At 51.8% G+C, this 16,263-nt stretch overlaps 1 protein-coding gene and 1 long non-coding RNA gene across 5 annotated transcripts in view; both read right to left on the reverse strand.

The window, feature by feature from the left end:
* Positions 1–285: 285 nt before the first annotated feature.
* Positions 286–5,771, reverse strand: LOC128817508 (uncharacterized). The gene is made up of 3 exons (XR_008440220.1): positions 5,736–5,771; positions 2,548–2,650; positions 286–460 (listed from the first exon to the last, which is right to left on the reverse strand). It is a non-coding gene; the product is annotated as an uncharacterized LOC128817508 (long non-coding RNA).
* Positions 5,772–11,152: 5,381 nt separating this feature from the next.
* Positions 11,153–16,263, reverse strand: part of NACC2 (NACC family member 2) — a 53,161-nt gene continuing 48,050 nt past the window's right edge. For all 4 annotated transcript variants that reach the window (XM_053996646.1, XM_053996649.1, XM_053996648.1 and 1 more), the window contains exons 5-6: positions 15,919–16,016; positions 11,153–14,650 (exon numbers count right to left, since the gene is read on the reverse strand). In XM_053996646.1, the coding sequence (XP_053852621.1) occupies positions 14,151–14,650; positions 15,919–16,016 (598 nt within the window). In that variant the 3' untranslated portion in view covers positions 11,153–14,150. The remainder of the gene's footprint in view (positions 14,651–15,918; positions 16,017–16,263) is intronic.

The raw sequence follows: 16,263 nt of genomic DNA on the forward strand, positions 1-16,263 counted from the left end.
GGGTTTTGCTAATGCTGACAACGACCGTAATTTAGCTTTACACCAGCACTAAAACCGGAGGAAAAAAATTCATGTCCTGGGACATCTGTGCCACAGTTGCTGCTGAGGGCGGATTTATGGGCAGCCCCAGCGGCTCCCAGCAAGGAGAGGTGAAACAGCCCGGATTGACTCCAGCCCGTTCCTGTGGGGACAAAGCCCTGCTCCACTTTATTCCAGCGCGGTCGGTGGGATGGGGGAGGGAGGGAAGGAAGGCAAATCCGTGTCCTGGCGCTGCTGGTGGGCTCATTCCCGAGAGCTGCGCCCGTCGGGCACCCACGGCCCTGCTGGAGCGCTCCAGGGCAGGCACAAGCAGCAGATGGATGGCTAAATCCCCCTGAAGATGGCAGGAATATTTTGGGATGCCAGGCTGCGCCAGCAGCAGCTCCGGAGGGTCCCTGCTTTTCGCGGAGCGCCGTAATTCCTGTTCCCAAACAGCAAACAAATGTTAGACAGCTGCTGCAGGAAAATCTGAAAGCAAAGCCGGAGCCCGGGGTGCAGCAGGAGGGAGGGGAGGAGGGCAGGATGAGGCTGGTCCCAGCACAGGGCAGGGATCGCAGCCCTGGGCTCGGCTGGCTGAAGGCAGCAGCTCCGGGGGTCCCGGCGGGTCCCAAAGGCAGGCGCTGAATGTCGCCTCTCCCAGGGAGCCCCAAAACATCCACGTAACCTTTGTGGAGCCCTCCCGATTCCCCGCGAGCCGCTGCGAGAGGATGAGCTTGTTTGCACACCTGGCTGGGTTTTAAATGGGTTTAATTCCTCGCCGCAGCTTCCCCCCGGTGCCAGAACGAGCCGGCTCCGGGCTGCCCCCGCCGGGAGCAGCCCCGGCAGGGCTGGCAGCTGCCTGGGCACCTTTTGGGGGCAAAAAAGGGCGGTGCTGCAGCCAAATGCTGCGTTCTGTGGGGGGAGAGGATGTGGGGTCACGGGAGAGGAGGGGTAGCAGGAGGCCAGGGACGCCTGAGGGGGTCAAAAAGCCTCCGGAGGAGTCCTGTGGTATGGGGCGTCCTTGCAGGAGGGGCTGGTCCATAAATCCCCCTCTGGGGCATAATGGGATCCCCACACCCTGTGGGAGAGTGGCTGGGGTGATGCGGGACAGTTCTGGCGCTGGGTCCATCCCCAAATCACCCCAAAGGTGCTGATGTCCACAAACCGGGTGTGAGGGGAGCCAAAGCTGGAGAGACCCCGAGCATCCTGAGGTACACAAGAGGTGATTCCTCACTAAGAAACCAGGCAGGGATCACAGAGCAGATTTCCAAGACCTGCTTCTTTTGGAGACCCTTCTGCGTGGCCCAGTGGGATGAAAAACCAGAACCATGAGGGAGCACGTTAATGAATATGGAAACCTTCTTTTCGGGTAGTGCACGCTCATAAATGAATCCACTTTATAGAGCCATAGCAGAGAGGAAATGACTATTCGGAGCCTGATTTATCTGCTCAAATGCTTTGTAGTACTTCAGATTAATAAAAATATTTAATAAAGAATCAAGTTGGTTTATGCAAAGAGAATCACATCCCCTGTATTTTTATTACTGAAAAATTGGAAGCGGGAAGGAATAATGATATAAGCTACTGTATAAATGACAAAAATACCCATTCTAGTTATATGCATTGCTGTACAATCTTTTTCTATCCTATAAACATAATATATTCTTATGCCTATTTCAACTGATTCAGTAGTCATATGCTGCATTGTGCAGTTTAATACCATCCCGTCCTCAACAGCTCTGGCAAGTGATTAAATAAGAAATAAATTTTGCTGTCATTGCATTTAAAATCAAATCAAGGATCATTTGTTACCCCAAACGAACCAGTTATCCTGCTCTGCTCATAAGGAGGCTGCTGTTTGCTGAAGCATTTAGAAATGTATATATAGTAAACTCTTTGCATAATGGCTTGTACTGTAATATGATCTTTATGAGCCTCCCGCTCCGGAGACACTCGGCAGCGCCAATAAACAGCACATTGCTTTTTTAATTTAAAGTTATAGGTATGAGACACTCCATATTCTCCTTGTGCTCCTCCGAGCCTTGCTGGCTTTGCCCACGGAGCTGGGGGCAAAGCTCTGTGTCCCCCAGTGTCCCCCAGTGTCCCCCAGTGTCCCCCGTGTGGCACCTCAGTGACACCCCCCGGTGCTGGCGGCTCCTCCCCAGCCTCTCCAGCAGCTCCCACGGAGAAATCCGGCAGTGCCAGGCCCCCAAACATCCAGGGAACACACCCAGGAAGGAGAGACAAACTGTCCCGCTCACCAAGTACATTAAATTTAATGTCACCGCCTCGTTAATGGCCCCTGGCGTTGTAATGTGTAATATAAACTCACAAATTAATTGCCAGACCTCCGAAAGCTTCTTTAACTGCTGCCGGAATGAAACCTGGCTAATAACCATCATTTCAAAGTCCATTCTTCTTAGAAGATTGTGTCTGACCAAGCTCCTTTTGTTGGCTCATTATTTTAATTCCTCTCCTCCCCAGGAATTGCCATTTTTTGGCCATCTCCACACCCTCACTGGGATTTACCTGAGAGCAGCTGCTCTTTCCTCTGGGATTTCAGCCACAGGTGAGCCCTACACCTGCCTCGTGCTCCAGCTGTGAGCAAAAGTCCGTGGAGGGAACCTTTTTCCTTTGAAAGAAAAAAAAAAAACCCAAAGAATTTTCATTAAAAAATGACCATTGTAAGGAAAATGAGGCTCCCCGGGGTGCCCTGTGGGGGTTTGGGCATCACCAGTGGCTCCCAGCCCCTCACCAACAGCCACAGACCCACCACGGACCCCGCCAAACCCACCGGGCAAATTATTTGTTGCAAATTATTTGCTCAGCTTTAATTATCAAGTTTTGGCACCCATTAGTTAAACCGGTTAATTTTATTACGGAGAAAACAACAAATCACACGGCTGACAATAATGAGGATGAACAGGCATTTAATTATCCTTGTTCTAGACAGAACAATTATTAATTTTAAATTGCAGAAACTCATTTGAAAAGTTTGGAGTCTGGAGAATTCTGGTGGGGAGCGGGATATTGCTGTGGGAGATCTGCGGTCAGCGGCTTCATTAATACCAGGAACTCCAGGAAATCAATTCCTGCACCAGCCTCTCCCTCCCCCTTGGAAAGGGCAGGAGTAAAACCAATAAATTTGTGTGTGGGGGGGGTTGTTAAAAGAGATTTGGAGTCGCTCTGCTGGATCTGGAAGGGTTTGGGGTCCTTCTGCACTCAGCAGGACACAAATTCAGGATCCTCCTGAATTTGGGACAACACAGCTCCCTCCCCTCAGATCCTTCCTCGAGGCATCCTGGAGGCTGAAGGAGAAGCAAAACCACCCAATATTAAAATCTGGGGGAAATGAACCTGCAGAGGGGAGGACCAGCTGGAATCTCATCATTTATCCCCAGTGGTCAGTGGCACAGATAACATTTTTCAAAGTGTAATTGCAGTCAATTGTACTTTCCCCCCAGTGCCCGTCAGCTCAGCTGGGGTGATAAATGTTGGCTTTTAAGCAAGAATGGATTGATTATTAATAGCTTAGATACCAGTTACAGGAACTGCAATAAAGCTAGATTTTAATTTCCCTCTCTATTAAGGGATCTCATGTTTCATTCAATGTAGAGAGAAAATAGGGGGTTTTGCAAAGATATTAGATTTACTGCCACTGTAAAAGATCATCGAGGCACCCAACTCTGGGCTATATTTGACTGATTTTTCAACAAAAGGCAGCTCAGTGGGTCGCTGAGTCTCCCTGTGCCCAGCCCTGAACCTCCCTGGCAGGAGGGAGAAGAGGATTTCATGGAAACCCAGAATGGTTTGGGTAGAAGGGACCTTAAAGTCCATCCAGTGCCACCCCTGCCACGGGCAGGGACACCTTCCACTGTCCCAGGCTGCTCCAAACCCTGTCCAACCCAACCTTAGACCCTTCCTGGGGCAGCCACAGCTTCTCTGGGCAACAATTCCACATCTCCAGAGTTCCTGATCTCCCAACCTCCCTCCTGTGCACTCCTGCTCCCCATTAAACCCAAAATCCCAGCAGAAAATCACTTAATCGGGGCAGGGATGTTTCGGCTGTGATTTGTGTCTAAGTCAGGAGCAAAAGCATAAAAGCTGCCTTGACTGAAGAACAGAGTTGTGCATTTTAATCTCTTATAACTTACTTTTATGATGTAATTCTGAATTATGTTATTGCATTTGTATTTAGAGAGCACACCAGATGGTGCATGCAGTAACACTTTAAATTAGGGTTTCCCAAATACACATTAAATTTAGATTTAATAAGACAGTTATCACATGGGAATTAAATACCAATTGATTATTTGGAAGGTACCACAGCTCGGCAAAGCGTGCAGCTCCTTGCACTGCAGCTGGCACAGGGGAGGGACCTGGAGGGGGCACCCAGGGGTCCTGCCAGGCACCCATGGCCTCCCTGGCTCTTTGTCACCTCAGCGGTGACACTGGCAGCGGAGGGTGACACGAAGGGAGGGACGTGGTGGGATCCCAGTGCCACCCAGACTGGTGCCAGTGGTTTGTCCAGACCAGCGTCACCCCTGGGTAAATCAAATCCCCCCTCTGAGGGCACCTCCAGCCACACAAACCCATTTACAGCCCTTTGTGCCCGGCCATGCCCAGCTCCTGCTGCCCACCCTGTCACTCTGGGCTCGTCCCCTCCAGAGGCTCCTGGTGGCACAGGGCCCCTGGGGACATGGGACAGCTCTGCCTGGCAGTGTCCCAGCACAAGGAGTGGGGGATCCAGCCCTATTTCCATGTGGGAAACAGCTGGATCACAGCTCACTCACTGCCAGGTCTGTAAAAACATTTAAGATCCTTTGCTGCCACTGATTTATTTTTTTATTATTATTTTTATTATTATTATTATTATTATTCTGAGCCACAATGTGCTGCTCATAGACTGCGGGTAATTTACTTTTCTAATCAAATTGATTTCCATTCAAATGAATTCTCTTGTCCATCTCCATTCCAGTAATGTTATTGTAAGTGTGAGCTCTGTCTTGGTACAAATGTCTAATCAAATGGGGGGATGCAGAGGGCAGCCTACTGCGTCCTGGTGAATCACTCACAAGTGAAATTAGGGATGCTTTTAGGTGCAATAATTTATGGATTGTAACTTCTGGTGAGGCCCAGTGAGTGAGATTACATTGCCCTCCTGCATTTATCTGCCTTGGTTTGTGGCTTGGCATTTCTGCCTTTTTCCCCCCCCCCCCCCCTCTTTTTGCCCTGTCCCTGAACTGGACTGATCTAATTCCTCTCCCAGAGCCCCAGAGGGATCAGGTTTGGTCCCACAGGACCCTGCTCGAACCTGGCAAGGACCAGACCCACCGTGAGGGATTTGGGTACCAAAACACCAACCCTGCCTCATCCCAGCCCCAGCACAGCCAGCCAGAAATCGAGTTCCTGCCTCACCTGAGCACCCCCTCATCACCCCCACGCCGGTGGCAGCTTTCCTGCCCGAGTGTCTGCATTGTCACCGCGCCACTGCTGTCCCCACCCCAAGGACGTGGCCGTCGCTCCAACCCCTCCCTTCACCACGGAATTATCATTCCTGTCGTTATTACCCTTAAGCTACCCTCCAATAACCCCCCCAAAGTTCTCCCTGCAGCCCTGCCCGCGGCTGATGGATGCGCTGCTGGCACCGTGAATCCTGCGGAGCGGCCCCGGAGCGCGGCGGGCACGGCAGGAATGATGCACTTCCCACTGCTCACCCTTTATTTGTATTTTGTGTCCTGCACGATCCATCTGAGCCGTCGCCGGCGCTGGAGTGCCGCTGCACAGTCGATTATAAAAGGCTCGGTGCAGAAGATGCATATCAATAAGAGCAGCCCTGGAGCGGGGCTGTGATTTATGGCAGCTGCTCCCGGGCCCTGCTGGCATCAATCTCCCACCTCCCTCACACGGACGGGGCAGGAGGGGAAGCGGCGGCACCCCCAGAGCCCCCGGGCTCACACCCTGCGGGGCAGCAGCCCTGGGAAGGGGGATGAGGGGGATGGAGCCGGCCCTGCACGGGGGCTCGGCTCTTGTTCCCTTTGCCGGGGCTGCAGGAGCAGGGACCAACAGCTCCTGCAGTGGCCAGTGGCAACCACCAGCCCCTGAAATGGCCATCATCTGCAATGGTCAGCTCCTGACATGGCCAACACCTGCAATAGCCAGCTCCTGAAAGGACCAACCCTGAAAGAGCCAGCTCCTGAAATGGCCAACTCCTGAAAGAGCCAGCTCCTGAAATGAGCAGAGCCACCTGCAATGGCCAACTCCTGAAATGGCCAACTCCTGAAATGGCCAGCTCCTGAAATGGCCAACTCCTGAAATGGCCAGCTCCTGAAAGGACCAGAGCCACCTGCAGTGGCCAACTCCTGAAATGGCCAACACCATCAATAGCCAGCTCCTGAAAGGACCAGAGCCCCCTGAAATGGCCAACTCCTGAAATGGCCAACTCCTGAAATGACCAGAGCCATCTGCAATAGCCAACTCCTGAAATAACCAACTCCTGAAATGACCAGAGCCCCCTGAAATGACCAGAGCCCCCTGAAATGGCCAGCTCTTGAAATGGCCAGTGTCTGCAATGACCAACACCTGCAATGGCCAACACCTTCTGCAATGCCCAGCCCCTGCAATGCCCAGCCTCTTCTGTCCCTGGGCTGGTGACCCCTGATCCCAGGATCCCTCCGATTTTCTCACCGTGGGGACAATCTGCACCTGTAGCAGCCAGCTGTGTGGGTGTGAATAAAGAGCCAGACTCAAAGAGTCCGAGCAGGTGCAGTGCTCCAGCATCTCTCCCTCTGGAGCAGATCCCAAGGCAATTAAGACAGGTTAAGTCCTAAGAACACACCAATAACGAGCCGTTTTTAATGCCCTGGGGAGGAGCGCACCCATGGCTGCCCCATCGCCTCTCTCAGCCACCTCCCTCTCATTTTGGCACTGCCAAAATCACAGCCCCACCCCAGGCGGGGGGGGGAACACCTATTTTACAACAATAGCAATAAAAATAGTAACATCAATGCAAAGAAAGATCCCTTTCCATCCCCCCCCACGCCTGCTCCAGCAGCTCCCCTCGCGTCGCTGCCGCAATCCCGGGGCCCAGCCGGCGTGAGCCAACCCCCCCTGCGCATTTTCCCTCAGCACATTTCTACAGCAACGTCGTTTACTTGGTTAAATAACTCATTTATCTTTTTATACTCTCTGCAGATCATAATACACCCACTCTGACAATACCGCACACCAAAGACCTAATTTTAGCGCTGGTGTTTAGAAGTAATCAGTTTGAAATATTGGAGCGGGCGTACGATGGGCTTGGGGTTGGGTTTTTTTATTTTTTTTTTCCCCCCCTGAAATACTGACGTTTGCAAGAAAGCTGCTCATAAGGAAAATTCTGATTATAACAACTCATTTAGAGTAAATCAGTTTGAAATGGTTTATATAACGCGGCGGAATGCGCCGCACGCGAAGCATCCAAGTTTCTGTGTTTTCCCCTTTTCAGTGAGATGAGATTAAATGAAACCCCAAATGCAAGTGGTTTTGGGCACTTCTACTTTGCTAAGCTGAGGAAATGCAGCTTCTCAGCAATTTTATGGCCAGTTGGGTTGGGGGGGAAAAAATGGGCAGAAATTAGAGAGAGGAGAATTACCAACACCCCCAGCCCTCCGCGGGACCCTGCTCCAGCTCAGCCTCTCTGCTTTGAAACCTTTCCCCTGTCCTCATCCTAAAGACAACAACAACCCCATGACAGCCCCATCCCGGGCAGAGTCAGGGGTCCTGGGGTGCTGCTTGGAGCTCCATCTCCCCTGTTGGTGCCTGGCTCCCTCCCCCTGGAGCAGGAGTGGCAGCACATCCCCTGGAACATACCCTGGAACATCCCCAGAGCATCCCCTGGAACATCCCCAGAGCATCCCCTGGAGCATCCCCGGAGCATCCCCAGAACATCCCCAGAGCATCCCCAGAACATCCCCAGAGCATCCCCTGGAGCATCCCCGGAGCATCCCCAGAACATCCCCAGAGCATCCCCTGGAGCATCCCCAGAGCATCCCCAGAACATCCCCAGAGCATCCCCTGGAGCATCCCCAGAACATCCCCAGGGCATCCCCTGGAGCATCCCCAGAACATCCCCAGGGCATCCCCAGAACATCCCCAGGGCATCCCCAGAACATCCCCAGAGCATCCGCTGGAGCATCCCCAGAACATCTCCAGAGCATCCCCTGGAACATCCCCGGAACATCCCCAGAGCATCCCCTGGAGCATCCCCAGGAACATCCCCAGAGCATCCCCAGAACATCCCCTGGAACATCCCCAGAACATCCCCAGAACATCCCCTGGAACATCCCCTGGAACATCCCCAGAGCATCCCCTGGAGCATCCCCAGAGCATCCCCAGAGCATCCCCAGGGCATCCCCACTGCCCAGGGCCCTGAGATGCCCTCTGAGGCCTGGCAAACTCGTCACTCGTGTCCCTGGGTGGGTGGCAGGAGCCCTCCTGCCCGTTCTCAGAGCCTAGGTAAGGTTTTTCCCCGGTGGAGAGGTGGGGAGCTCCCAGCAGAGAGGGGAGAGGGGGATTTCAGCTGCTGCTGCACCCTCCAGTCTCGGCCCCACTCTCTGGCAAAGCCCCAGATTAATTTGGGAGTGCTGCAAATTCAATTTAAAACAACGATAATAGTAACAACAAATATTAGTGTTTATAAGTGGAGGGAGGAAGGGAGGGTGTGATGTGTCCAGGTAAAAAAGCCAAAAGATGCCCAAACCACATCAGGTGAAGTGGGGGGAGAGCCCAGGGCAGTGCAGGGAACTCCAAAATCCCAAAATTTGGGCAAACCCCTTCAACTGGCCAAAGCTGGAGGTTGTTTCATACCTTGAAGTGGAGCCTGAGCCATCAAAGCCCCTTCAGCATCTCTTAACAACCCCCTGCTTAACACTGCCCACCAGCCAGAAAGACAGAAGACAGAGCAAAGGAAACCTTTTAATTGTAATTTACTTTATTATTTTGTAAATGTGAATTTTACAAAGCGTTTTACAATTAATGATCACATTGGGTTGGTTTTTTTTGCTTTTTGTTTTTTTTTTGTTTTTTTTTTAAATGGATTTTTTTTTCATCATATGAAAACAGCTATGAGCACAGTTCCAGCTTGGGGCGGGGTGGGGGCAGGGGGTTCTTCATGTTTTCTCTCTCTCTTTTTTTTTTTTTTTAGTTACTGATATATCGTGTCAGCCATGGCTACAAAATAACAGTCTGAACTATACAGAGTAAGAGCACATAAATACTAGTGAATAATGCACGATAAAAAATAAAATAAAATTAAAAAAAAAAAAAAAAGAAGCTAGCATCGTTCGTGGCTGAGACAGTTGAGGAACATAATTCAGTGGTACTGTGAGATTTCCTTACAGCACAGAAAGTATTTTTAACAGTCATGAATTACAGTACTACTTAATACCCTATGAAGACGCTTTAAAAACAACCTTGTACTTTAAGTCCTTTTTTTTTCCCCAAACATTCTGTCCAAAGGATTAATGTTCTATTTGAATCAAGTGCCATCCAAATGTTCAAGTCAAAAATATGTATACATTTATACTCAGTTGTTTTTTATTATCTATTAATTATTTTATTTACTTCTTTTTTTTTTTCTTTATTCTTGTCTGCTAAAAATAGTATTGCAAGTTTTGGCTTTTTATTTTTTTTATTTTATTTTAATAACCTTGACATAAAAATCACGAGATTTTTTTTTTTTAAATTTTTTTTTTTTTTTTTTTTTTTTACTTTTGTGTGTGTGCAAAACGCTTTTAAACAGTGGAAGAAACTCGAGGAGGAGTGGAGGGGTTTCCAACGTGAGTGTGTCCCACTCGCCCCCTCGCTCGCTCCCAGCACGGTTTGGAGAGCAGGAACACTTGGAACAGCAGTTGAATCCCGGGATGGCTGCGGACTGGCCATGGGGGGCTGCGGGGACACCTGGGGACACTCTGGGGACACTCCGGGGCTCATCCCGGCTTCCCACGGCTCCTCCTCCATTCGCAGCGAGCGATTTCCAGGAAAAAACGAGGGATCAGAGCACGGCCCCGGGGGACAAGGGCTGGGGACAGCCCCTGGGGACACCCGGAGGGGCTCTGCTCCCCAAACACCGTGGGACAAGGGGGACAAGGGCTGGGGACAGCCCCTGGGGACACACAGAGGGGGCTCTGCTCCCCAGACACCGCGGGACAAGGGCTGGGGACAGCCCCTGGGGACACCCGGAGGGGGCTCTGCTCCCCAAACACCGCGGGACAAGGGCTGGGGACACACAGAGGGGGCTCTGCTCCCCAAACACCACGGGACAAGGGGGACAAGGGCTGGGGACACACAGAGGGGGCTCTGCTCCCCAAACACCGCGGGACAAGGGGGACAAGGGCTGGGGACACACAGAGGGGGCTCTGCTCCCCAAACACCGCGGGACAAGGGGGACAAGGGCTGGGGACAGCCCCTGGGGACACCCGGAGGGGGCTCTGCTCCCCAGACACCGCGGGCAGTTCCAGTTTTGGGGCGCTGCGGGGGCTCGGAGCCCTCGGTTCCCAGCCCGCATCCTCGGGGGAATCTGCAGAGGGAAATCACAGCTCCAAGGATCCAAGCACGAGGAGCCGCTCCCAGCTCCTGCCCTCACCGCCGGGAAAGGTCGGGAATGTCACCGTGTCACCGGCCCGGGGGACAGCGGGGGTGGCGGAGGGTCATGCAGCCCCTCGGCAAAGCGGTGTTTAATTAGCGCTAACGAGGAGGACAGGAGCTGGTCCTAGGCTACGGCAGCTGCGGGGAACTCGGGTGCTTTTACACTCTGCGCTCGTTAAAGGTGCTTGGTATAACTTTAGATATAGAATATACAGGTAATATTGCTAATAGTCAAGCATAAGAATAAAGGTGCAGACATACCATAAATACTGATGCTCTGATTTTACACTGTCAGACCTAGATGAATGCAGTTTCCTATTCACATTATAAAGCAGCCCCAAAATTCTAGAATTTAAAATAGTGTCGTAAACAAAGAGGAGGAAGGAGTCGGTTATGATCTGATCTTCTTAATCTGTTTTCCTTGGAAAAAAAATGATCAAAAAATTCTAAGGCACTCAGGAAAGCCGCATACAATCGATGGACTGCTCTGTTCTCACCTTACATTCAGTTTTAAGGGGTTATTTTTTTTTTTTGCTTTTTTTGTTGGTTTTTTTTTTCTCGGAAGAATACAATCATTACCATATAACATTTTCAAACATATCATTAATCCTCCACACACAGGAAACATTAGTGCAAAATGCTTGCCCTCATCTACCAGATAAGGAAAAACCCAACGCCCTTCACATTTTAGAAGTTTGCCTTCCTAATAATAATAATAATAATAATTAACAAAACAAACCCAAACCAGGAAAAAAAAAAAAAAAAAAAAAAGGAAATGAAAGAAAAGAAAAAAAAAAAAAAAAAAGAAAGAAAAAAACCCCAAAATATACAGGAAGTTGTGCTAGGTATAAAAATATATATTTTCACTGTGCAACTTGACTCTCTCCAGCCTCTCTGTCCTAAGCCATTCAAGTACTTCGCTGCTGCCCCCCCGGTGGCCCCGCCGGCTCTCTGGGAACAGGTTTGGTCCAGAATGAATCCCTCCAGCCAAGTGCAGCCCCCAGCCGGGGGGCTCAGCCTGCTCCCCACCCCCCAGCAAGTGCCAAAAAGGAGGAGGAGGAGGAATCCTCTGCAATATCTTCTCTCTCTATATTTATATTTATATATATGCACACAGACACACACACAACACAAGGGACGACTTTTGATCTCCGGCACCCGGAGCCGCTCCCGGCTTTGCCTCAAAGTTTTGGCAAACCCAAAGGTTTGGGGATCAGGAGGGTCCTCAGCCAAACCTGAGCCCCACCAAGCTGGCTGAGCTGCCCTCCAGCAGCTGTCCCCAGGGCACGGGGACACCCCAGGGCCAAGGAATTGCTCTGTGTCCCCAGGGATGGCAGGGGACAAAGCCCCCCCCCCCGAGCTCAGCCCGTGGTCCCCGGGTTTCTTTAGTGACGTGGGTAAAGTGCAAATAGAGCCGTGCCCATTCCCACTTCTCCGAAGCATCCCACACCTCTGCACCTGCACCAGCCCCCAAAACCTGGTCTGGGGCGTCACAGTCCCCCCAAAAAAGCTGTGCCAAAACCCAACGTGGGGCAGGACCCCCCCCCATCACTGATCTGTTGTGCCAGGAGCAGCGGCACAGGCTGGGCAGCCTCGTTAGTTATGATGCAAAAAAACTGCTTCAAGTATCAAAGAAAACAAAACAAATGGCCAGAAGTTGGGTTATCCTCTCCCCACTCCCCCTTTCCCAATGGAAATACAAAGAAGGAAGAAAACCCTGAGCAAAGCGCTGTCTGGATTAGGGAATCAAAGCAGGAAAGAAAAGAGGAGCACAGCCACAGCAGCCAAAAAGTGACTCTTTCTTTGTGCACCTTGTTCCTAGTCCCCAACGTGTTAGAGAACAAGCTGCAAGTGTCATTAAAGCAGGTCGTTAAGTCACAGTAAAAAACAACCATCATTAAAAAAGGAAAGGAAAATAAGGAAAAAGCCAAACTTGGCTTTAATGTCACTGTCCCCATCCCCTGGGGGCACCTCTGCAGTGCCACCCCCCGTGGGACCCCCCAGCCCCCGGGGGAGGCTGCAGGGTCCCGCTGGAGCCGGCTCTGTGGGACAGACTCCACTCACTTTGGGGTTTGTAAAGACCAGGGACAGAGCAGGTACCTGCTGCCCATCACGCTCCAGGGACACCCACAAGTCCCATCCCGAGGCCACCAAAGCCACCACAGCCCGGGGACATCAGCCTGCAACAACAAAAATAAAGACAAATAACTCCACATTGGGTTTTCCCCAGAAGGGGCTGCAGGAGGGTGAGCAGGAGGCAAAGCGCTTCCTCCTCCCCAAAACCTCTTCACAAAAGGGCTCAAAGCTCATTTTTTTCTTTTAATTTTTGCATCCAGTACACTCCAAATGATTAAAATTTGGTTGGCCTGGAGAGGAGGGAGGGGGCAGAGGGTGAGCTCTGCACGCACTGAGCTCTGCCTCTGGATGCTGCCAGGAGCCAACACCAAGAGCTCCCGACTCCATGACCTTTGGAGCAAGAACAATGTGCTCTCCATGCTCAAGATTCCTCCCTAAATCCCTTCCCGGGCTGAGGGGGGGCTCCTCCCCTCCCAGTGGGTGCCCCTGCACGCCCTGGGGTGCAGAGGGGTGACAGAGCCCGGCCCCACAGGAGTGGGGATGTGAAGGTGCAAACACGGAGAAGCAAAGGAAAAGGAGTGGCTGGGAAGGAGGAAGGGAGGGAGGGAGAGAGAAACCAAACCCAAACCCAGCTGTATTGGGCAAAAAGCAGACCACAACCACAAGGGCAGCCAGGCTCTCCACCTGCATCCCACGCAGTCCTCCCGACACGTGCCAGCCTGAACTCCCGCGGAACCGTCCCTGCTCCAGGGAGCCGCAGGAACCTCCCTGGGACAACAGCACCCACGGCCAGGGCTCCCCCCCTGCCTCCAGAGGGGTCTGGCCACGATCACTGCCACGATTTCCCCCAGCCCACCCCACTTGGCTCGAGCCCTTCCCGAGACAAACGCGGCCAGTCACAGCACCTGCACCCGAACACACCTCGCTTTCCTGGTCACTGACAAAACTCTCCTTAGAGGACAAGGTTAACGATGGCTTTACTTCTGAGCTGAGTGATGGATGGGGTGATGACAGGGTGGTGGTGGGTGGGGGGTGGCTAGCTTTTCTCCTCCCCTTCTTAAAACAAACGAACAAAAAAAAAAACCAAAACACAAAAAAAAAAAAAAAAAAAAGAAATGAAAGGAAAGGAAAAAAAAAAAAAAAAGAAAAAGCTACAATCTTATAGACTAACCTCAGGAATATCAAAAAAGGAGCCCAATATTTTTTTAAGTAGGTCGCCACAGACCTAGTCGTTTACAGTATAACGAATGCGATTATTTCCTTCATAAATTTTAAATACAAGCAGAATAAAAATCACATTTTTTTCAGGCAACAGTAGCAGTTCAGTAGGTAAGTGGCTTGATCACATTTTTTTTTGTTTTGTATTAGTAATGCATGCAAGCAGCTTTAGTATTACAGATCCCTTATAGGTCATGAAATGTTTGCTCTCTTTATAAAGTCCCTCCATAAGTACCATCTTGTCTTCTCACGGGGGTTTCGGGCCGGCTGGAGGAGCCCGAACCTTGTTCAAAAGGTTGCGGAGTGCTTTGGGTTTCCGATGCCATGGCATCTGTGGCAGCTGCCTCCTGGATCACGGAGCCGGCGCCTTCGGCATCCTCGCTCTGCTCGAAGGACTGGTTGGATCCATTGCTCAGCTCTACATTCACTGTGTTAGTTCTCAAGGCTACTATAGTCCCCGCCTCGCTCCTCCTCTCTGCATAGATGCGCTGCTCGAAGACCTGAGCAGCGTTGGGCTGGAAGTCGGGCTCCAGGGGGACAGTGTTTGTGGAGGAGCCCATGACGGTGCGGTACATCTCCATCCCCTCGGGCAGCATGGATTTGATCTTGGGCAGCCAGCGCTTGCGCACGCGCCGCGCGTTGGTGCACATGTCGGCCGCGATCACGTTCATCTCGCTCTCCTTAAAGCTCGGGGCAAAATTCTGACAATACACTGCAAAGACAGGGAGACACAGAGCTCAGGCTCCGGGGGGAGTGGCACAAAGGTGAGCCCGGACTCCCAGGTGGCAGCGGAGCTTCCCCCACGGACCTGAGCTCTCCACGCACACAGAGCTCCTCAGCTGGAGACAACCAGGAAGGGATAAGAGCTGAACACCCCACGTGGCACAGGGAGGGGGGTGCAGAAGGGCCCCTCACTCCATGGGGAGCCCCACAGCCACAGCATGTGGGGATGGCCAGACCAGAGACGGACAAGAAAAGACCCCACAAACTCCCCAGCAGCAGCTCCGTTAATGGCTCCTAAAGCCACAGCGCTGCAGGAAATGTCAGAGGAAATGTCCTCTGCCTGTGCCTCTCCTTACGCCACCCCTTTGTGGCCCAGCAGCCTGGCTGCTCCAGCATCCCTCTGCTGGCACATCCACTGGGAGCCAGCAGGAGTGGGAGCTGCAGGAGCCCTGCAATCCCTCGTGTCCTGCTCCTCTGCGGGAGCCAAGCACCTGATGTTATGGAGCAGCATCCAAGGAACTGCCACGGTGAATAAGCGTCAGCTAAAGCTCATGCACAGGGACAAATCCAGGCAGTAGGAACCCATCCCATATCCTGGCACACAACAGCAATGCCCTTCCAGCCCCTCTCAGGATGGACCATGGCTGGAAAGTCCAGAGCTGGGACTCTCCAGGATAAAACTGCTAACAGGGAGCTGACTCCACCATGTTCAACCACGTTACTGAGCATCTGCCCTCTTATCCCTTTTCCCCAGATGCCACAGATCTCCCAGGGCAGCTGGAAGGCCCCTGGACTTTATAATTAGGGAGGGGAAAGATTTCTCTTCCAAATCTTAAAACCTAAATTTTAAAAATTGCTTAGAGTTTTGTTTCCCCGCACAGTAATATTTACACATAGATTTAATCCCCAGAATTCAGCCAAGGTGAGAGAACACAGTGATTTCCACTGCATATGGAGCCCATGGTGAAGAGATTTTTCTGCACCCCTCAGGGTTTCCTCCAGCCCTCAGCTCCTCCCTCTCCAGCACCTCCTGTCCCAAAACACTCCAGGTATCCACAGGTGACTGAGGGGGAAGTGGCTGATGGAGAGCAGATCCCACCCACAGCTTCTCTGGGCAATCAAAAAGCGATGCAAACTAAAAAATAAATTGATTTTCCTACAACTCAATTCCACCATTATCACACAACAGGGTGACCTTCCCTGCCCAGGGCTGGGCCATGCTGTCCCACCCCAGCAGCAGAACACCCCTCTCCTTACATTTGACTGCATTAAGGACCCTGCTGTCCAAGGGCTTCCTGCTGGGATCGCTCGTGGAGGACCTGATTCCAGTCCCGCAGCTGTTGGCAAGTGTGTTCCTGTGGGGAAGGCAAAGGGAGATCCTGGGAGAGGGGACCAGGGGACAGCCACTACCCTGCCCTCCTCCCTTCAGCTCCTGCTGGGGGCATCACCCGGATTTTAAGGTGAGGAATGGGAAACGTGCATGGAAATGGAATAAAGTTCTCAAGCATCACGAAGAAAATGCACAGAGCTGAGTGCAGAGGATGGAGCACTTGTGACACAGGGTTAAACCCCTGGGAGGTGAAGGCAAAGAATCCCCTGGGA

The sequence above is a fragment of the Vidua macroura genome, chromosome 21 (genome assembly GCF_024509145.1).
Source record: "Vidua macroura isolate BioBank_ID:100142 chromosome 21, ASM2450914v1, whole genome shotgun sequence".
In the NCBI taxonomy this organism is placed as follows: Eukaryota; Metazoa; Chordata; class Aves; order Passeriformes; family Viduidae; genus Vidua; species Vidua macroura.